This window comes from Canis lupus, chromosome 10 (genome assembly GCF_003254725.2).
Source record: "Canis lupus dingo isolate Sandy chromosome 10, ASM325472v2, whole genome shotgun sequence".
NCBI classification, from domain to species: domain Eukaryota; kingdom Metazoa; phylum Chordata; class Mammalia; order Carnivora; family Canidae; genus Canis; species Canis lupus.
Window position 1 is genome coordinate 1,965,718 of NC_064252.1, and position 22,526 is coordinate 1,988,243.

At 47.7% G+C, this 22,526-nt stretch overlaps 1 protein-coding gene across 1 annotated transcript in view; it reads right to left on the bottom strand.

Annotated features, from left to right (window-relative positions):
* Positions 1-34: 34 nt before the first annotated feature.
* B4GALNT1 (beta-1,4-N-acetyl-galactosaminyltransferase 1) overlaps positions 35-22,526 on the bottom strand; it is a 33,419-nt gene continuing 10,927 nt past the window's right edge. The window contains exons 2-13 of the mRNA XM_025476832.3: positions 13,947-14,004; positions 6,254-6,475; positions 5,521-5,739; positions 4,823-4,987; positions 4,597-4,703; positions 4,177-4,217; positions 3,854-4,034; positions 2,576-2,674; positions 2,247-2,437; positions 1,711-1,851; positions 1,244-1,484; positions 35-760 (exon numbers count right to left, since the gene is read on the bottom strand). Coding sequence (XP_025332617.1) covers positions 543-760; positions 1,244-1,484; positions 1,711-1,851; positions 2,247-2,437; positions 2,576-2,674; positions 3,854-4,034; positions 4,177-4,217; positions 4,597-4,703; positions 4,823-4,987; positions 5,521-5,739; positions 6,254-6,475; positions 13,947-14,004 — 1,883 coding nt within the window. The 3' untranslated portion in view covers positions 35-542. The remainder of the gene's footprint in view (positions 761-1,243; positions 1,485-1,710; positions 1,852-2,246; positions 2,438-2,575; positions 2,675-3,853; positions 4,035-4,176; positions 4,218-4,596; positions 4,704-4,822; positions 4,988-5,520; positions 5,740-6,253; positions 6,476-13,946; positions 14,005-22,526) is intronic.

The following is a 22,526-nucleotide window of genomic DNA, read 5'->3' on the forward strand; positions in this document are numbered from 1 at the left end:
TCCATGCCCACAGCATTGCAGACACGACTACGAATGGCTTTCATGAAATGTGTGTTCACCAGGCCTCACTCCAGCTCCAGAGTCAACCGTTGTCTCCATGGGGGGTGGGGCTAGAGCCGGTGCGGAGTCCTGGATCCAGAGATGAGGAAGAGGAGCACAGCCCTGGGAATACATGTTGGGGGCTTCCCCAATCCCTCAGTCCCAAGAAGATGAGAGAAGAATAGTTCCACTTTAGTTTTCTTAGGGTCCCCATGGGCTCTTTGGCACTTAGAAAGCGACCCCCCCCACACTTACTGCCCCATGAGAAAGGGGTAGGGGGAGGACTTGGCACTGGCTGTGGGACGAGTTATGGCTCCATCACGTCCCTGGGCACTCGCAGAAAGGAGGAGTGTCACCAGGACAAGTCCCTATTTGGGATCACATTCTGAAGGGGATCGGGGACAGTCAGTGGAGTGGTCACTGGGTGGTGGGGTTTGCTAGAAATTCCTGGCAGGGACGAGGCGGCAGGCCCAGCCTGACAGTCTGAAGGCCCTGAGTGGCCGTCATTCTGAAGTCATGCACTGCAGCCGGTGTTTGAAGAAGAGTAGGCGGTGTTTGGCCACCTGACTCTCATCCAGTGATCCTGGGTAACGGTACCGGGCATAAGTCTCTGCCCCCACATCCCTTGATGTCCAAGGCAGCTTCAGCTTAGATGCATGATCCACAACGACGTCTGAGCAGGAGCCCACCCGAAGGGAACCAAGCCCATCCAGGAAGAATTCTGGGGGTGGAGGGAGGGAGAGTACTCAGTGAAGGGTCTGAAGGGTACAGAAAGCCAACCCTTCAGGGAGAACTGAGATTTGGGGTATGGAGGGTGCACATGAAGGGGCCCCATTTCCAGGGCCCTTGGGCTAGTAATTAATTCTTTGGGGTCTTAGTTTCACTCTTCCATAAAATGGACTCCACATTCTTAACCTTGTGCTTTGATAACGAGCCCCACCCAGGCCTCCCCAACACACACCTAAATATGCACTAGGTGCACTGAGCGGGCTGCTCTAGAAGGGTGGCCTGAACAGGGGACGCAGCTGGCCGTGGAGTAAAGGTGGCGGGTGGCAGTGGCTGTGCTGGGCGTGGAGGCTTGAGTGGTGTGCGGCCCGGCAGGGTGGGCTCTCGGTAACTCTTGGTGGGTGCGGGATACGTGGTGCCTCCAGCGCCCCGGGGGCGCGGTGTCCCTGCGGCCCGGCCGGGAGGGGGCGCCACTCACCCAGATGCGCCACGCGGCTGAGGCGCGGGTCGAAGCCCACCTCGCGCACCTTGTCGGTGCGCGCCAGGAAGAAGTTGACCACGCCGTCGGTGACCACGCAGCCTGGAAAGCCCACGAGCTCGTGGTGGAAGCCACGCCTTTGCCGGAGGCAGTTCCCGTGGCCTGGCGCGCCGGGCTCCACGCTCAGCAGCTGCCGGTAGGTGGTGGCGAAGCCCGAGATCTCGCGCACCGCGCCGCCCACCTGCGGGCAGTGGGAGGGTGGCCCGGGGGCGCAGGGACACGGGGGTGGGGTGGGGGCTGGACCTGCACACCCCCCGGGTTCCCGGCCCGTCCTCTCTCGCTCCACCCCTGCGGGCCCCAGATCGCCCCAGGCTCCGCGGGCGGGCTCGCAGCGTGGTCCCCCGTGGGCCCGTCCCAGGGCCGCCCGGGCCCCGTCTCCCACCCACGTCCGGCGGGCCCGCCCCTACCAGGTCCAGCGGCGTCCGCTCCAGCACGTCCACAAGCCTCTCGAGCCGCGTCCGCGCGGTGAAGACGAAGTCGTCGTCCACCCACAGGACGTACTTGGTGGTCACCTGTGATACGGCCAGGTTCCGGCCTGCAAACCAGCCCTGGGCGAGCGCATGGATGGTTGGTGACGCCGCAGAGGAGGGCCCCGCCCCGCTGCCACCTTTCCCTCTCTCCTGACGCCTCCCTGCACTTTAGTCCAGAGCTGTTTTCCTATTGCCAGGGCCCCGAGTCACCGTCCTGGGGCAAGGTGTTAGTGCCCCTCATTCATTCATGCATTCATCCCTCACCTATTCAGCGAGCGCTCACTAGGTGCTAAGCACGTTCTAAGAACGCAGTGCGAGCAAGGCAGGCGCGATTCCTGCTCCGCTGGAGCTCACGGTCCCGGAATTGCCATGCCTAACAGGCATCCAGTAGTTCTGGAATCACTACTCTAGGGACTTTCAGACACTGAAGGCGCCCTCTGGTGCTCAGCGGTTCACCCTCCCTGGCTGCGCACCTTGCCAAAAGGCATGAGATAATGCTCGATGTGGGGGCCTCTGATGCTCTCCGGCTTGTCGCTGTCGTCGGCGATGACCACGGTGACCGTTGGGTAGAAGCGGCGGATGCTGGCGATGAGCGCCCGGAGCCGATTGTAACGTAGGAAGGTCTTAGTGGCAATGGTGACCAAGGCGCTGATGTTGTACTGGGCTGGGAGTGAGGGGCGGGGTTAGGTGCAGAGACCCCGAGTGGGAAGCGGGGAGCAAGAAGAGTCTTCCCCCAGGGTCGCCCTCTCCCAACTTCTCCCCACCAGCGCTGGAGTTAGGTCCCCACATGCATGAACCTCACCTCCCTGGGGTAGAGATCCTGGTGGGTAAAGCCGAGGGTTGGGAGGGTGTCTTATGCGGATGGTAAAGACAGCCTCATGTCCCTCCGTGGAGAACCGGACTGGGAAGAAAGGATACAAAGCCGTGCTCCTTAAGGCTGGGATAACATTCCCTTGTAAGTAAATCAATATTTACGTGCCTAGTCTGTGTACCATCTTTCTGGGCCCTGGTGGACAGGAATGCAAAGTTTTTAGGCCCCTGGCACCAACATTCTAATGGGCGGGAGAAATAAAATAAAGTATTTAATTTTAAAAAACAGATTTAGGGGATCCCTGGGTGGCTCAGCAGTTTAGCACCTGCATTCGGCCCAGGCCGTGATCCTGGAGTCCCGGGATCGAGTCCCACATCGGGCTCCCTGTGTGGAGCCTCTTTCTCTCTCTGCCTGTGTCTCTGCCCCCCCCCCCTCTCTCTGTCTCTCTTGAATAAATAAATAAAAATTTAAAAAAGAGATTTAATTAAAAGCTAACCTTATTGAGCATTTACTATGTGGCAGGCACTTTTTAAGTTACCTTAAATATGTGAACTCACTTAATCCCCATGAGCTATCTATTAAGTAGATTCCCACTACAGAAAAAGGCATAGATAATTTAGGTAACTTGTCTACATTTACACAACTATTAAGCAACAAAATTGAGATAGGAACCTAGTCAGTCTGGTTTCAAGCTAAGTAAATAAAATTCAGACATTGGTAAGCATTGAATGGAAAATAAAACAAGTAATGTGATCATGAAGAGGAGACATCTGAGCTGAGATCCAAATGACAAGAAGGAGCCAGCCATGCAAAAATCTGGGGGAAGAGCATTCTAGGCAGAGGGAACAGCAAGTGCAAAGGCCCCAAAGTGGGAGCAGGTTTGGTGTAGCAAGCTTTGGAGAGCTGTGCCTCTTTTGCTAGAGGAGAAATGGGAGCTCTGGGCTATAAAGCCCTTTGCCCTCTAGTAAGTGGTGGGTTGGGAACAGAACTTGAGTTGGGGCAGGTCACTTCCTGGGCCCCCATGGTTGGCCTGAAGGGGGGTACACACCCAAGGCTCGGGTTTCCCTTTGGCCTGCTCTGGCCCCAGATGAACAAAGGCCCCTTCTCTCCCTCCCTGGCCCTGCTGGCCTAGTTGAAATGCCCATTGTGTGACTGGGCAGTTCTGGCCATTGCCCGAGTGTCTCCCACATCCTCTGTCACTTGCCCGCTCCAGCACTTCTGGGCTCTCTGTTCACCCAGCCTGCTCATGCCTCCACCCAGGCCTCACACCTGTGTCTGCTGTGTTTGCCTGGTAGCTTTGGCTGCTATAAATGACCAGTTGTAGCTGCCGGTTGAGATGGTCCAGCCCTGGGCTGGTGAGGGTGAGATCTGGCTGGCCTTCTCCATTGAGAGTCACTCCAGTCACTTCCCCTGCCACATTCCAGGTGCCCAAGGAGGCAGTCAGGTTCACCTGGGGGTGGGGGTTGGAGAGCACAGGGTTAGGCCTCGGACCCTCTTGCCTCCCTGGTTCCTCCATCCCTTCTTTGGGCAGCCTGGGCTCCCTCCAGCATCCTCAATGCCCACCTGGCCTTCCCAGCATCGTGTCCTCTTACCTGGTAAAGCTCCTGACCAGAAGCTGCCTGCAGGCTCAGCCCTGGGAGGAAGGAGAGGGAGTAAGAATCACAGCCAGCCTTCACTTTCTCTTCTCTCCCTCATCACACACAGCACACACCTTCTCACCATCCCTCTTTGTTGAGGCCACAGCAGGGCACATGCTGGGCAGCAGCCTAAAGTAACTGACTTTTTACTCCTTCCCATTAAAGCAATAGCTCTTTATGGCCTGGGACCCCGGGATCATGACCTGCGCCCAGGCAGACACGCTTAACCAACTAAGCCCCCCAGGCACCCTCAAGTCCCTCTCATCAGGAGTTCCCCCGCTTCCCATCCCAACCTTCCTTCATTCTTCCTCACCCAATCTTGAGCTCTGTCACCCCCAAGTGGCTTGGGTCATCCCCTAGGCTCATTCTCCCCACCTGGCACCAAGATGCTCCGGAGGGGCTGGACCTCCACACCCTGCAGGGGGTACTGAAGAGGGGAGTTGGCGGAGGCTATGAGCAGCTGGTCAGCGGCGGACTGGCTCCTGGCAGCGGAGGACAGAGAAGGAATCCTATGCGGAGGAGCTCTCCTTCCCATCAGCCCTCCCTCCCGGCCTCCCAGGCTCCACAGCTGCAGGGACACGCCCTCCTTTCAGGCTGGTACCTTGAAAGGAAGGCCTGGAACTCCTGCTCCCTGGAGGCAGAGGCAGCCAGCAGCTCCTGGGGGTCAAAGGCCTTGGTGAGGTCAATGGCTCGGACCTGCCTCTGGAAGGGGAGGTGAAGGCTCCCTCCGCTGGACTCACAACTGCAGTTGTTCCCAGAGAGCAGCCTGGAGGAGGGACGAAGGGTCATCAGAGCCCAGCCATACAGCTGCAGTCGCCCCACAAAGCATTTACACAGTGCCCTGCACGCTGGCTTTCAACCCTGCCCATCCCATGTCTGTCCCCTTAAACACTGCTCTCCAAATAGTTTCCAGGAGGAGAGACCACCCATGGCATGACTCATCCCCCAAATCTGGATTTTACAGAGTGTAGAACAGGGCCAACTGCTAGAATTTCAGAGTTGCCTACTCACCGTTCAGGACCCCACATGGGGCCCCTTTCACGTGGAACCGTCAGGGCATCAGAAAGTCTTTGAGGGCCCTCCTCCGCCTGCACATCCTCCCCTCCCATCACCACGACAAGGTTCTGGGAGGAGGGATTGTTTTTTCCCCAGCTCAAGACTTAGAAACCCCCCACCCCCCACCCCACCCCCGCTCGTCAGGAGAAGCCAGACACCAGAGCTCAGCAGTGCGGGGAGACAAAGGCTGCGCACGCCACCCCCCGCGGGGGCCGCTCTGCCGCCAGCACTCCTGGCACTCACCCCACCACTTGCTCCTTGATCCTGACGGGGATGTGTGCATAGCGGGGCTCAGGCGCGAGGTCCGGCAGTTCCGGCCTGGGGGGGCCCTGCAGGGGCGCCCACAGCGCCAGGGGTGCCCGGAGGCCCGGCGCGTCCCGGGTGCTCACGTACAGGAGCCCGAGCGAGGCGCAGGCGAGCAGCAGCACCAGCGCGTAGAGGGCCCGGCGGCCCAGCCGCATCCTGGCGGGCGGGAGGGAGGGTGAGAAGGGCGCGGCGGAGAGGCGTGGGCTGGGACCCCGCGGCCGGTGCTCCCCGAGCCTGCGGCCGGCTCCCGGCTCCCCGCGCCCTCCGCAGCGGCGCGCCGGGCTGCGCCCAGCGAATGGTTCCCCCGCCCTCCTCGCTTCCCTCCCGGGCCTCGCGGCTGCAGCCTCCTTTATTCTCCTCCCGCATCTCCGTCTCGGTGTCCTCCACGCCCAGGCCCGGCGCGTTGATGCAGGGGCCGCCGGACGCGGTGCCTGCCGGGGAGGGGGGGGAGCGAACCCCAGAACGCCCTGCCTCCGCGGGTCCTCGCCCGGCCGGCCCCGCCGCCCCCGCCCGAGCATCACCCGGCCCCCGGTGAGCTCCACACCTTGCCTGTCATGCAAAATGCAGAATCGCGGGCGCTGTGGGTGCGGCGGGCGGTGTGACCTGGGCGCGGGGCGGCGAGCGCGCAGCCTCCCGCCGCAGCGCGACCCCATCCCGCGCGGGCACTGACCTGTCTAGGGCTGCAAGGCCGCCGCAGGGCTTCCGTCCGGGCTGCTGGAGGCTCTCGGCCCCGGCCGGGGGGTCTTCATGGGGCCGGAGGCGGCCTGGGCGGGGAGCCGGGCGCGAGCCTGTGTCCGGGGGATCCTCTCCCGTCCCGGGCTCGCCCAGCCCCTCCCGCGCTCCGACGCTCCGGGCTTTGTGGGCTGCGGCGCGCGGCGGTTCTGGGCGTTTCCTGCAGCGGCGAGGGGGGGTGGGGGCGGGGGGGTGGACGGAGCTGAGAAACCGTGCACCCCAGCCCGGAGCTCCGCGGGGCTGCCCGAGCCCGCGCGCCGCTTGCCAGGAGGGGAGGCTCAGGCGGCTCCCGGCGGCTCGGCTCCCGGGCGCGGTGCGGCGGCGGCTCCGGGGGCGCGGGGACCGCGGGCGCCCGGGCGCCTTCTGGTGGGCGCCGAGGACACTGCGGGGCGCCGCTCGCTTCTGGGCGCCCGGAGCCTCCGTGTCCTCCAGACGATAGACCGGGACCCGCCAAGAGGGCTTTGGAGGCGACGGGGCGGGGCGCCCTGCCACTCCATGTTAAGGAAGATTTGGGTGGGTAGGGTGCCATAAAAGAAACCAGACTAGGTCCTGGAAAATAAAGACTTTGCGTGGCTAATAAGGACAGGTTCACACTCTCCCTCCCGTCCTCCCCCCACCCCAATCAAATAGCAAACCTCCAGCAGTGATCCAAAGGCCTGCTTCCCCCAACTGCCCCTTACAGCAGACCTGCCGGAGGGAGAAGTGGCTAGGTCGGCTCCCGGCTTCCGCACGCAAGCCTCGGACCCATTTAGACTCCCTGCGCTACAGCAGGACTCACGGTACTACCCAAAGTCCTCTAGTTTCATGGTTCTAATAAAAGATGTGTCAAGATCTAGTAGAAAAAGAAAGACACCTTAAAGAGGGTAGAAGACAATGAGAACGCGGGGGGGGGGGCGAGGATGGGTTGTTCAATGAACTGACTGATCAGACGGAGGGAAGGGGGGTTTCTCACTCTCGTTATGCCAAAATAAATTCCAGATCTATCAAATTTTAATGTTAAAAACGAAACCAGTAAAGGAAATCATGGAGTTTTTGTGTTCTGTTCTGTTTTGTTTCTTTTTACAATCTTGCAGAGGAAGAAAAACTCTCTAAGCAAGATATAAAGGGAATAGTAATAAACTTGCCTATGCAAAAACCATGGGTGAAGGAATTTCTATAAGCAAACTTAAGATATAAATGACAAACTGTGAAAGGAACTTTTCCAACATGTAAGACAGATAAAGCTCTATTTTCCTCAAGAGCTCTGAAACATCAATAGGATGATCAACTACCTGAAAATGGACAAAAATCACGATTAGGCAGGTGACAGAAAAAATAAAAATGGCTTTTAAATGTATAAAATTATACTTGACCTTATTCATAATAAATGAAATGCAAAATAGAAAGACTGAAATTTTTAACACAATTTTTGCAACATTGACTATATTCTCTATGTTGTGCTTTTCATCCCAGTGAATTATTTATAACCAGAAGTTTATACCTCTTAATCCTTTTCACCTGTTTCACCTATCACACCACCCCCTGAAATGTTGGCTACCAAGTTAGTGAAGGCCAAAGAGTTTGCTAACACACTGCATGGTCACAGGTATGTGGAGAAACAGCCTGTGCCATACATTGTTGTGAGTGTAAATTAATACAACTTAGGAGAGCAATTGGCAAATCTATTAACATTTAAAGTGTTAGTCTTTTACATTGTAAATATTAATCATTTTAAAATTTAAAGATCTAGCTCACTCAGACAATGGGACACTGGGCTACACTATATCTACTGATACTGAATGATCTCCAAAGTTGCTAAGCAAAAGCAAGCAGATTCAGGACAGTGTATATAATTGGCTCCTATGCATGGGTTTTAGCTTTTGGGCTGGGCCGAAGTCTGGATATGAGGTGCTGCCATAACAGAAACCTGAAATTGTGGAAATGGCTTTGGACCTGGGGCTTGGCAGAAGCAGGAGGGAATTTGAGGAGTGTCAGTGAAGATCAAGAAATATTGAAGAGCTTGTGAGAAGTCAGATGGCCTTTGAGGATGTTGCAGTTGCAGGGAAGTGGGCAAAGTAAGAGAACCCAAGGAACGGAGATCTTGCTATGTTTGGCAATTCTGGTACCTGTGGTGGGGTGGGAGGTAGAAACCTCACCAAATGAACTGAAGATCTCACTGAGAAGATGTCTAAGCAGCATATTGAAGGTGCCATCTGGTCTCTTTTTGCTGCTGACAGTCAAAATGAAAAGCAAGAGATAAGCTAAAGGAAGGCATGTTGAACAGAAAGGAGCTGGGGATTGCTAGGTTGGACACTGCTTAGCCTCCCCAAGGACCAGTGATACTAAAATCCAAAGATGGCTTCCAGGCAAAGATCATATCTAGGGAACTCTCGAGAAAACAGATCTGAAAATAATGCCAAGGATGTGAATGCAAATTCTTTGTGAAGGGATGCCTGGGTGGCTCAGTGGTTGAGTGCCTTCAGGCTCAGGTCGTGATCCAGAGGTCCTGGGATCAGTCCTGCATCAGGGGTACCCCCCAGCAGGGAGCCTGCTTCTCCCTCTGCCTGTGTCTCTGCCTCTCTCAGTGTGTCTCTCATGAATAAATAAATAAAATCTTTAAAAAACCCACAAATCCTTTGTTAAGAAAGATCTGAGGCAGTGCCTCAGTGGATGGTTCCATCTGATAATAAGACTTTTAAGAAGGCGTTGTCTGTCCACAGTCCATGCAGAAGCCCAAAGTAGCTATGGTTTTCTTGTAATTAGTGAGTTAATCTCAGTAAGATTCATAAAATACCCATAAAGATTTTAAGAGAACTGTTCGCAGAATTTTATTGTGATATGCGAATTCTCTTATCATTCTGATAGAATACAGTTTGCTGTTTCACGGCCCCAAATTTGTGGTAATGTATTACACAGCAGCCAATAACTAATACAGACTATTCTATAGCACTGAGAGTGGATGGTCTCCAACGATACACAATAACTCATGATGCTGAAAGAAAACACAAATTACGTATTACAGTTCTGTGTGATACTATTTATTAAATGGTATGATAACTACTTACTAAATACATGCAAAACTAATGTATGATATTTGTAGTAAGGGCAGCCCTGGTGGCGCAGCGGTTTACTGCAGCCTTCAGCCCAGGGCCTGATCCTGGAGACCCGGAATCGAATCCCACGTCGGGCTCCCTGCATGGAGCCTGCTTCTCCCTCTGCCTGTGTCTCTGCCTCTGTATGTGTGTGTGTGTGTGTGTGTATGTCTCATGAATAAATAAATAAAATCTAAAAAAAAAAAGAAAGATGATATTTGTAGTAAGGATTATAATTCTCTCCAAAGGAGGGGAATATTATCTACAAGGGGGTAAAGGCAACCTGGGTCCTGTTATTAAAATTATGTTTCTACATCTGAGTGCTGATGATACAAATGTGTTTATTTTGTGAAAATATGCTGAGCTGCACACTTACAATCTGTATACTTTACTGTAGGTATATCATACATGAATAAAAGTTCAAAAATATGTGAGAACAACAATTGTAGTCTGCTTTTGGAAATATTCAGAAAGGATTTTCTTTGGGGCGCCTGGGTGGCTCAGTTGGTTAAGTATCTGACTCTTGATTTTGGCTCACATCATGATCTCAGGGTTGTGAGATAGAGCCCCCACATCGGGCTCCATGCTGGGCAAGGAGTCTCCTTGAAATTCTCTCTCTTCCTTTCCCTCTGCCCCTCCCCCCTCAAAAATAAAGGATTTCCTTTTTTAAAATTTAAAATTCAATTAATTACCATATACTGTATTACTAGTTTCATCGGTGGAGGTCAGTGATTCATCAGTCTTTTTTTTTTTTTTTTATGATAGTCACAGAGAGAGAGAGAGGCAGAGACACAGGCAGAGAGAGAAGCAGGCTCCATGCACCGGGAGCCCGACGTGGGATTCGATCCCGGGTCTCCAGGATCGCGCCCTGGGCCAAAGGCAGGTGCTAAACCGCTGCGCCACCCAGGGATCCCGATTCATCAGTCTTATATGATACCCAGTGCTCATTATACCAGGTGCCCTCCTTAATGCCCATCACCCAGTTACCCCATCCCTCCACTCCCTCCCCTCCAGTGAGCCTCAGTTTGTTTCCTCTGGTTAAGAGTCTCTTATGGTTTGTCTCCCTCTCTGATTTCATCCTGTTTTATTTTTCCCTCCCTTTCTCTATAATCCTGTTTTGTTTCTTAAACTCCACAGATAAGTGAGATCATATGGTAATTGTCTTTCTCTGATTGACTCATTTCACTTAGCATAGTACCCTCTAGTTCCATCCACATCATTGCAAATGGCAAGACTTCTTTTTTTTTTTTTTGATGCTTGAGTTGTATTCCATTGTATATACATACATACCACATCTTTATCCATTCATCTGTCAATGAACATCTGGCCTCTTTCCAGTTTGCCTATTATGAACATTGGGGTGCAGGTGTCCTTTCAGATCACTACATTTTGTATCTTTGGAGTAAATATCTAATAGTGCAATCGCTGGGTTATAAGGTTATAAGCTCTATTTTCAACTTTTTGAGGAAACTCCTTACTGTTTTCCAGAGTGGCTGCACCAGCTTGCATTCCCACCAACAGTGCAAGAGGGTTCCCCTTTCTCCTCATCCTTGCCAACATCCATCGTTTCCTGACTTGGTAATTTTAGCCATCCTGACTGGTGTGAGGTGGTATCTCATTGGGGTTTTGTTTGTATTTCCCTGATGCCGAGTGATGTTGAGCATTTTTTCATGTGTCTGCTGGCCATGTGGATGTCTTCTTCGGAGAAATGTCTGTTCATGTCTCCTGCCCATCTCTTGATTGGATTATTTGTTCTTTGGGTGTTGAGTTTGATAAGTTCTTTTTTAAAAAGATTTTATTTATTTATTAATCACACACACACACACACACACACACAAATACAAACACAGAGGCAGAGGCAGAGGCACAGGCAGGGGGAGAAGCAGGCTCCATGCAGGGAGCCTGATATGAGACTCCATTCCAGGACTCCAGAATCATGCCCTGAACCGAGGGGAGACACTTTAAGCACTGAGCCACCCAGGAGTCCCTGATAAGTTCTTTTTTTTTTTTTTAAGATTTATTTATTTATTTATCATAGACAGAGAGAGAGGCAGAGACACAGGAGGAGGGAGAAGCAGGCTCCATGCCGGGAGCCTGATGTGGGACTCGATCCAGGGACTCCAGGATCGCGCCCTGGGCCAAAGGCAGGCGCTAAACCGCTGAGCCACCCAGGGATCCCCCCTGACAAGTTCTTTATAGATTTTGGATACTGGCCCTTTAAGTGATAAGACATTTGCAGTTATCTTCTCCCATTCTGTCAGTTGTCTTTTGGTTTTGTCCACTGTTTCCTTTGCAGCGCAAAAGCTTTTAATCTTGATAAAGTACCAATAATTCATTTTTGCCTGTTTCCCTTGCCTTTGGAGACATGTCTAGCAAGAAGTTGCTTGGCTGAGGTCACAACAGAGGTTGCTGCCCATGTTCTCCTCTAGGATTTTGATTCCTCTCTCGCTCTTAGGTCTCTCATCTATTTTGAGTCTATTTTTGTGCATGGTGTGAAAAAATGGGCTTGTTTCATTCTTCTGCATGTGGCTGTCCAATTTTCCCAGCACCATGTGTTGAAGAGACTTTTTCTTTTTCCATTGGATATTCTTTCCTGCTTTGTCAAAGATTGGTTGACTAGAGTTGAGGGCCCATTTCTGGGTTTTCTGTTCTGTTCCATTGATCTATGTGTCTGTTTTTGTGCCAGTACCATGCTATCTTGATGATCACAGCTTTGTAATACAGCTTGATGTCCAGAATTGTGATGCTATCAGCTTTGGTTTTCTTTTTCAACATTTCTTTGGCTAATTGAGGTCTTTTATGGTTCCATAAAAATTTTAGGATTATTTGTCCCAATTCTGTGAAAAAGGTTGGTGGTATTTTGATAAGGATTGCACTGAATGTATGGATTGCTCTAGGTAGCATAGATATTTTAACAATATTTGTTCTTCCAATCCATGAGCATGGAACGTTTTTCCATTTCTTTGTGTGTTCCTCAATTTCTTTCATGAGTTTTCTATAGTTTTCTGAATACAGGTACTTTGCCTCTTTGGTTACATTTTTCTGAGGTATCTTATAGTTTTTGGTTCAGTTGTAAATGGGATCAACTCCTTAATTACTCTTCCTTCTGTCTCATCATTAGTGTATAGAAAGCCAACTGGTTTCTGTGCATTGATCTTATATCCCGCCACTTTGCTGAATTCCTGTATGAGTTCTAGTAATTATGGGATTATTTGTCCCAATATTTGTCTTTTGAGTTTTCCAGATAGCATATCATGTCATCTGTGAAGAGTGAGAGTTTGAGTTCTTCTTGGCAATCCAGATGCCTTTTATTTCTTTTTGTTGTCTGATTGTTTAGGTAGGACTTCTAGTACTAATGTTGAACAGCAGTGGTGATTGTGGACATCCCTGCCATGTTCCTGACCTTAGGGGAAAAGCTCTGTTTTTCCAAGAAAGGATTTCCTTTAAGCAGGACACAAAATTGCAATTGGGTGGTTTTTCTGATAGTCGCCTTGGGTTACTCATGTAGCTGCAGCCATCTGGCAGCTCAGCTGGGGCTAGATAATACAAGTTGCCATCACTCCCGTGATGGGAGGTTGCTATTGGCTCTTGGTCAAACTTCTCTTTTCATGTGGCCTTTCACCCTCCAGATAAGCTAACATGGGGCAAGGCAATCTCAGGGCAGCAAATGGGTAAGAGTGGAAGCTATAAAGTCCGCCTTGCTTGTAGTTCACACAGCATTCTCTCTCTCTCTCTTGATATAAATATAAATATATATATTTTATTATTCATTTGTCAAACAAATCACCTGGCTATCTCAGATTCAATGAGTGCCTAAACCCCACTTATTGATGAATGTGGCTGTAAATAATTGGTGACTTTAGAAAATCTACCACTATCACTAATAACCAAATTTTGCAAGTCCAGGAGCTGTTGCTTAATTGGTACTTTTAGAAAGGAAAGGTGTCTTAATAACTGTGCCAACATTACAAGGAGTGATGCTCAGAAATGGCAGAGCTATGTACATAAACATTGCCTAGAAGTAAACACACGCTAGTAGTAATCAACAAAAGACCCAAATCTAATACTCCTTTCCACTAAAAGGAACATGCCTCCTTGGATGCATTCCCAGTTTTATCCCAGGGTTGGTACAGGAAAAATTAAAGATGAACCTGCAATGTCAGAAAGCAATGAAGTACTATAAAAAAAGGAGGGGGGAGCATGTTAAAAGGACGTAAATAGGAGTCAGCTTGAAAGGGCTTCTACTACATGAATATGGGAAAGTTTGAGCACCAAAATAATTTAGGATAGGAATGAATTATAAACCATTCACAAAACAGAAATCCATGATCCACACTGATAATAAATAAATAAATAAATAAATAAATAAATAAATAAATAAATGAAAATGCCAACCAATGCATACAAACAAAGGGATGGAATGGAAAATAATTTTGCAGCTATCATAGTAAAAATTGGGTTGGGCTAGAATCATCAATGAGTGCTAACTCTAAGCGGCAGGGGAAGTTTGCTATTATCGATGAGGGGCAGACGCATACTGTGTGCCTGCAGATGTGTTACCTGGAGAAAGACAGGGCATCACCTCTGTAGTTTTCTGGCTGGGATGTATAACTGGATCCTAAATGTGAGCAAACACACAAACCCCAAGTGAGGAATATTTTAGATATATGAAGGACACTAGTCAGTCTTTCTTTTCTTTTCTTTTTTTAAAGATTTGTGGGTATTCATTTATTTGAGAGACAGAACAGAGAGAGAGAGAGCACAAGGGAGAGGGTGAGGGCAGAGGGAGAGGAGGAAGCAGGCTCCCCACTGAGGAGGGAGCCAGGATGCTCAACCCACTGAGCCAGCCATGAGCTCCTAGCCAGTCTTTTTTTTTTTTTTTTTATGTCAATGTCATGAGAAATAAAGGAGAGCTGAGGAACTGTTTCGGGTAAAAGACTAAAGAAGCAGCCAAATGCAACATGTGGTCCCAGACTGCATCCTGTCCTTGAGGGGAAAAATATTATAACAGATATTTTGGGGGACACCTGATCAAATTGGACTGTAGGTCATAGCTTAAAGTTTGGTTTTCATTAAAAGATAAATGGAGGGGCACCTGGGTGGCTCATTCAGTTAAGCATCTGCCTTGGGTTCAGGTTATGATCCTGTGGTCCTGGGATCTAGCCCCTCCTTGGGCTCCCTGCTCAGTGGGGAGTCTGCTTCTCCCCCTCCCGCTGCCCCTCCCTCCCGCTCATGCTCTCTCTCACTCCCTTTCTCTCTCAATAAATAAATAAAAATATTTTTAAAAAGAATAATGGTAAACATTAAATCTCCTGAAACTGATAACTGGTTACCTAAGAAAATACCCTTGTTCTTAGAACACACACCCTGAAGTGTTAAGGGATAAAGTGGCATGATGTGTGCAATCTACTTTCAATTTGCTTGGAAAAAAATAAATGATACAATGTGTAATGTGTATGTGTTGTGTATATATATATATGTATATATATATATAGGTACATGTGGTATACATAATATATAATTTATATTGTATTCATTTAATAACTATTCATGACACTTTATATGAGCTGTATACCATATGTAATACATTAAACAATAATTTGTGTATATGCGTATGTATATACATATAAAGAGAGAAAGGGGAAGAGAGTGATAAAAATAAATATGACAAAATGTCAAAAAAATGGTGAAGCTACGTGGAGACACTGTATATATTTTCCAAGTTTTGAAGTTTGATATTATTTCAAAGCAAAAATTTATTTATTTTTTTTTCAAAGCAAAAACTTATTTTATTTTTTAAAATTTATTTATGATAGTCACAGAGAGAGAGAGGGAGAGGCAGAGACACAGGAGGAGGGAGAAGCAGGCTCCATGCCGGGAGCCTGACGTGGGACTCGATCCTGGGACTCCAGGATCGCGCCCTGGGCCAAAGGCAGGCGCCAAACCGCTGCGCCACCCAGGGTTCCCCCAAAGCAAAAATTTAAAAAGAAAGTCTTGCTTCTGCACTATTTAAGTGGAAAGTGAGCATCTATTTAGTAATTCAATTATGGTCTGAGAAATTGTTCCAGCGCATTACTGTCACATGTTTAAAAATTGAGTAGTAAAAAATTTTAACAGTGAAATTATAATAATTAATTTCTTTTTTTAAAAAGATTTATTTATGATAGAGAGAGAGAGAGGCAGAGACACAGGAGGAGGGAGAAGCAGGCTCCGTGCCGGGAGCCCGATGTGGGACTCGATCCCGGGACTCCAGGATCGCCCCCTGGGCCAAAGGCAGGCGCTAAACCACTGAGCCACCCAGGGATCCCCTAATTTAGAATTTCTAACAGAACTTGTGCTAGTCCTTGTATCTCAGCATTTCTTTCTTTGATGGTGATATTCAGCCTCGGCTGAATAGTGACTTTCTCTCTCTTTTCTCCTGCACTTGCACACGTGCACACACATACACACCCATTCTTATTGCTGAGTTCATTGCAGACATTGTGACTTTCTACCCCTAAATATTAAAATATTAAAATACCTTAAAATAATTCCAGTCAACGAGTGCTTATTGCATTTCTTTTTCATGCCTCTTTAGTTTCCTTATCTTTGAGGATGTTAAATATATTTATTTCAATTTTTGGGGGGGGGAGTTGCTCTATTATTTCCATTTACTCTAGAGTGAATTCTCTTGTTCCCTGAGCTTGTTGACTACCTGTTATGGTGTTAATGCCTGGGTGGCTCAACCCATTAAGTGGCTGCCTTCTGCTCAGGTCATGATTCCAGGGTCTTGGGATCCAGCCCCGCATCGGATTCCCTGCTCCGGCCTGCTTCTCCCTCTGCCTGCTGCTCCCCTGGCTTGTGGGCTCTCTCTCTGTCAAAAATAAATAAAATCTTAAAAACAAAACAAAACAAAACAAAAAAAAACAAAACTCAATTGAAAACGCTGCTTTAGGCAGAACTTTTAGAATCACCTCCCAGTCTCCAGAATCATACAATTCTTTTGGTATCAGCAAAACTGCGGTCACAATCGCAACAAACTTCCGAAAACAGGAAGCTACAAACTGCAGAACCCTTGGCCTGTACTACAATTTACATCCCACAAAGTGGACACTTGCCATTCGGGGTCATCCCTCCTCTCCCAATTTAGGGCTTGTCTCAATTCATGTTTCCTCGACACGCGTTCGATTGATAAAGGAGTATTAACTGCAAGGAATTCAGAGAAATGTAGTTTTTAGCAGTCCAGCTTCTGCCGCACACCCCGACACATGGGAAAGGGCTGTAATGGGTACGAAGTACGCCAGTCCGTGTTGGAGCTGGAAGCTTCCCTCTCTCTCCGCTGCGTGTCCCCAAACCGAGTGGTTTTATGACTGTCCCCCCAGTCCAGAATGCAGGTTTATATTGAACACACAAGGGATCTGGATCCAGGTGTGATGCAGCCAACTGCAGGCCTAGTCTAATCCAGCGTGGTAGCCTAGAGGGCTGGGTAGCCTAAGTCTCTCTGCAGTCTCTCCAGGCAAGCAGCTCTACGTGCATAGAGCCCAGCCCGGTCACAACCTCATACAACCACCTGTCACACCGCAGAACATCCGTTGACTTTCCAAAGAGCTGGCTCCTGGGCTGCTATTTCTTTCCCCTGTGATGTCAGCCCCTAGCCCGCATATCTCCATTTCCAGTTCAAGGAGATGCTTTTTTTTTTTTTTTTTTTTTGGTTTTGGTTTTGGTTCTTATCATGGATTCTCTTTTTAATATATATTTGGAATATATTATCTCATTTTATCTGAAGGGAAGGGAGGATTTTCTCTTGAATTCTCTCAGTCCTATGATGGGAAGTGACCCTATAAAATCTGTCTGCTTATAAATTTCCTCCTTCTTTTCCATGAAATAACTTTCCTCTCCTTTGTTTGCAGAACCAGCTTATGGTTTTTGCCATAGCCTGCTTGTCCCAAATTGCAACTCTCTGCTATTCCTGAATAAACCCATATTTACTGGTAAAATAACAGTTTAATTTTTTTGAACAGTAATTTAAAGTAACAGTTTTATTTTTAAGGTCAATATTACTTGATGATCAGAAGTGGGATCCAGAAAAGACCCCCAACAATCAGAGGCTGGTGAGCATACAGGTGCCAGTACCCACAGAACTTTCTTGCCCACTCTGGAGTTTGAGAGTGAGTCTCTCCTGCATCTCAAGCTCTGCTCTTTTTGTCCTTTGATCTCTCCAGGCTTTATTCAGGATCCATCCTAAGGCTTTGTCTTTCCTAAGAGTACTCTTTCGGCCATTGGTCCTATACTCTTTTGGAACCAGACAGTTCCTGCTATTTAGGATTTTTTTTTTCTTTTTGCTCTACAGAAAAACCTCTAAGAAATGATCCCAGGGGTGCCTGGGTGGCTCAGTCAGTTAAGGTCTGCCTTCAGCTCAGGTCATGATCTCAGGGGCCCAGGATCCAGCTCTGCATCAGGGTCCCTGCTCAGTGGGGAGCCTGCTTCTCCCTCTCCCTTTCCCTCGGCCTCTGCCTCTGCCACTGCTCCTGCTTGTGCTCTCTCTCTCTGTCAACTAAATAAATAAAATGTTAAAAAAAAAAAGAAAAAGAAATGAGAGATTCTGGTCATCGAAATGCTTTGAGGGCACCCTCCCTTCTGGGCCTCTGGCCAGTTTGACAATTAAAAACTGTTGCTTTGGGGTGCCTGGCTGGCTTAGTCAGAAGAGCATATGACTCTTGATCTCAGGGTTATGAGTTGGAGCTCCATGTTGGCACAGAGATTACTTAAAAAAAATACAAACCTCCCCCCTACCTAGCAAAATTCCAACAAAAAAAATCCCTGGTTTTTCCTTGTGTACATTGCTAACTAAATGGACCGATTTAACTAAAAGTAATTAAGGAACACCAATGGCCGTTATAGGGAACTTTCTATCTCCCTACATTTACTTTTCTCCAAGCAGAATTGGGCAGCAGTAGCTCTAAATGGTTAAAACTGAACAGGATGACTGTTTTGGTTGGTACTTTGAAGCTTCCAAGAGTTACTAGGAATCTAAAATTGCCTCTCTGCAAAATACAATTTCTAGATTAACAGAGGGAAACAAACCTTGTAGAAGGACAAAAAAGGCTTCTGAGGTCTTTTTCTCCCCTCTCATTTTCTTTATCTTCAAACACTGAGCAGCCACCACGTGCCCAGGGCCCCTCAGGGGGCTGTCACCCACCTTCCCTTCTGCACCACCTCCTCCTTCTCTAGATGCTCAGTTTCCCCATTCTAATTCCTTCATCGAACTTCACCACCTTCCTAACCTCTTCCCCTTCCTATTCCTCTGAACTCATTAGAACCTGTCCCTTTAAAGTTAAGTCTTCTGAGGCTCCAAATAAACCCCAATTTCTTATGTTTCCGAATTAAGGAGTTTCTTTTTTTTTTTTAAGATAATAGTGATTTATTTCTTACTATTAAAAAAATTATTGGAGTTCAATTTGCCAACTTTTAGCATAACACCCAGTGCTCATCCCCCCAAGTGCCCTCTCAGTGCCCATCACCCAGTCACCCCAACCCCCTGCCTGCCTCCCTTTCCACTACCCCTTGTTCATTTCCTAGAGTTAGGAGTCTTTCATGTTTTGTCACCCTCACTGATATCTTCACTCATTTTCTCTCCTTTCCCTTTATTCTCTTTCACTAATTTTATATTCCCCAAATGAATGAGACCATATAATGTTTGTCCTTTTCCGATTGACTTCTTTCACTCAGCATAATACCCTCCAGTTCCATCTACATGGAAGCAAATGGTGGATATTTGTCGTGTCTAATGGTCTAATGGCTGAGGAATTTTCCATTGTATACATAGACCACAGCTTCTTTATTAAGGAGTTTCTTTTTTTTTTTTTTTGATTTTTTAAATTTATTTATGATAGTCACAGAGAGAGAGAGGCAGAGACACAGGAAGAGGGAGAAGCAGGCTCCATGCACCGGGAGCCCAACGTGGGATTTGATCCCGGGTCTCCAGGATCGCGCCCTGGGCCAAAGGCAGGCGCCAAACCGCTGCACCACCCAGGGATCCCTATTAAGGAGTTTGTTAAAGTGACTGAGGATCCCCTTAGGTTTGCTGAAGAATTTGGCAGTTATTCAAACTTACCAACCTGGGTTCTCAAATTTATATCAGGTAGTCCACATGCTTGTTGGTGAGGGCCAGGCCAAACACTGGATGAAACTTGCCCAATGGGAACATCATGAACAGGATTTAGAAAAACAAGCCCCTAACTTTGGGCAAAATGCTAGAACCGTCGCTGAAAACCTTCACCAAGCAATTGCAGTTGTTTTTCCAAAGGCTGTTGATTGGAACAAAGTTTAGGATTTCTCACAAAAATCTGATGGGTCTCTTTATGACTATTATAATCAATTTCAGATTGTTTTCAGAAAAAAATCTGGATTTTCCTTAGACATACTTTTAAATATTTTATTTATTTATTCATTAAAGACACACACACACACAGAGAGAGAGAGAGAGAGAGAGAGAGAGAGGCAGAGACATAGGCAGAGGGAGAAGCAGGCTCCATGCAGAAGCTTGATGCAGGACTCGATCCCAGGACCCCAGCATCACTCTCTGATCCAAAGGCAGACACTCAACCACTGAGCCACCCAGGCGTCCCTGGATTTCCTTTAGATATTGAATCCACTCTGGCAGCCTTTGACTCTATGTTTATTAGTGGGCTGAACTGGGAGCTTTTTCTTCATTAAAAGAATCAGGATGAAAAAAAATAAAATAAAAAAAATAAAAGAATCAGGATGGAATGGGAGACTATGTCCACTCCAGATTTAATTTGGCACATTAGCTCACTCACATCCTGGATGAGACACCTAAAGGACAGATTGATTAAGATTTTTAATATTTGGGGATCCCTGGGTGGCTCAGTGGTTTAGCACCTGTCTTTGACCCAGGGCGTGGTCCTGGAATCCCATGATCGAGTCCCACATCGGGCTCCCTGCATGGAGCCTGCTTCTCCCTCTGCCTGTGTCTCTGCCTCTCTCTCTCTCTCTCTCTCTCTCTCTTTCTCTGTCTCTCATGAATAAATAAATAAAATCTTAAAAAAAAGATTTTTAATATTCAACTCTGGCAAATGGAGGGCCCTAAACAAAACAAAAACCTCAGAGTTTCTGTAATTATTGCAAAGAGCCAGGACACTGGCAAAAAGATTGTTACAAATTTTTTAAAATTTAAATTAAAAAAATAAACTAAAATTTAAATTCAATTAATTAAAAAAATTAAAAAAATAAATTCAATTAATTAACATATCGTGTATTATCAGTCTCAGAGGTAGAGTTCATCAGTCTCATATAACATCCAGTACTCATTACATCATGTGCCCTCCATAATGCCCATCACCCAGTTACCCCGTCCTCCCACCCCCTCCCCTCCAGTGATCCTCAGTTTGTTTCCTCTGGTTAAGAGTCTCTCATGATTTGTCTCTCTTTCTGATTTCATCTTGTTTTATTTTTCCTTCCCTTCCCCTATGATCCTCTGTTTTGTTTCTTAATTTCCACATGAGTGAGATCACATGATAATTGTCTTTCTCTGATTGACTCATTCCACTTAGCACAGTACCCTCTAGTTCCATCCACATCATTGCAAATGGCAAGACTTCATTTTTTGATGGCTGAGTAGTATTCCACAATATATCTATATCTATCTTTCTATATCACATTCATCTGTCGATGAACATCTGGACTCTTTCCATAGTTTGCCTATTATGAACATTGCTGCTATAAACATTGGGGTGCAGGTACTCCTTCAGAGCACTACATTTTGTATCTTTGGAGTAAACATTTAAGAGTGCAATTGCTGGGTCTTAGGGTAGCTCTATTTTCAATTTCTTCTTAAAAGATTTTATTTATTTATTCACGAGAGACACACAGAGAGAGGCAGATGAAGAAGCAGACTCCCCGCGGGGAGCCTGATGTGGTACTCCATCCCAGGACCCCGGGATCACGTCCTGAGCTGAAGGCAGACGCTTAACCACTGAGCCACCCAGCAGTCCCTATTTTCAACTTTTTGAGGAACCTCCATACTGTTTTCCAGAGTGGCTGCACCAGCTTGCATTCCACCAACAGTGTAAGAGGGTTCCCCTTTCTCCGCATCCTTGCCAACATCCATCGTTTCCTGACTTGGTAATTTTAGCCATCCTGACTGGTGTGAGGTGGTATCTCATTGGGATTTTGATTCATATTTTTCTGATGCTGGGTGATGTCGAGCATTTTTTCATGTGTCTGCTGGCCGTGTGTGTCTTCTTCGGAGAAATGTCTGTTCATGTCTCCTGCCCATCTCTTGATTGGATTATTTGTTCATTGGGTGTTGAGTTTGATAAGTTCTTTACAGATTTTGGATACTGGCCCTTTAAGTGATAAGACATTTGCAATTATCTTCTCCCATTCTGTCGGTTGTCTTTTGGTTTTGTCAACTGTTTCCTTTGCAGAGCAAAAGCTTTTAATATTTTTTTAAAAAAAATTTATCTATTTACTCATGAGAGACACACAGAGAGAGGGAGAGACACAGGCAGAGGGAGAAGAAGGCTCCCCCTTTGAGGAGCTGAACCCCGAGATCATGACCTGAACCAAAGGCAGATGCTCAACCACTGAGCCACCCAGATGCCCCCAAAAGCTTTTAATCTCGATGAAGTCCCAATAATTCATTTTTGCCTGTTTCCCTTGCCTTTGTTTTAATTTTATTTATTTATTTATTTATTTATTTATTTATTTATTTATTTATTTATGATAGTCACAGAGAGAGAGAGAGAGGCAGAGACATAGGCAGAAGGAGAAGCAGGCTCCATGCACCGGGAGCCTGATGTGGGATTCGATCCCGGGTCTCCAGGATCGCGCCCTGGGCCAAAGGCAGGCGCCAAACCGCTGCGCCACCCAGGGATCCCTCCCTTGCCTTTAGAGACATGTCTAGCGAGAAGTTGCTTGGCCAAGGTCACAGAGGTTGCTGCCTATGTTCTCCTCTAGGATTTTGATGGATTCTTGTCTCACATTTAGATCTCTCATCCATTTTGAGTCTATTTTTGTGCATGGTGTGAAAAAATGGGCTTGTTTCATCCTTCTGCATGTGGCTGTCTGATTTTCCCAACACCATTTGTTAAAGAGACTTGTCTTTTTTTATTTTTCCAATGGATATTCTTTCTTGCT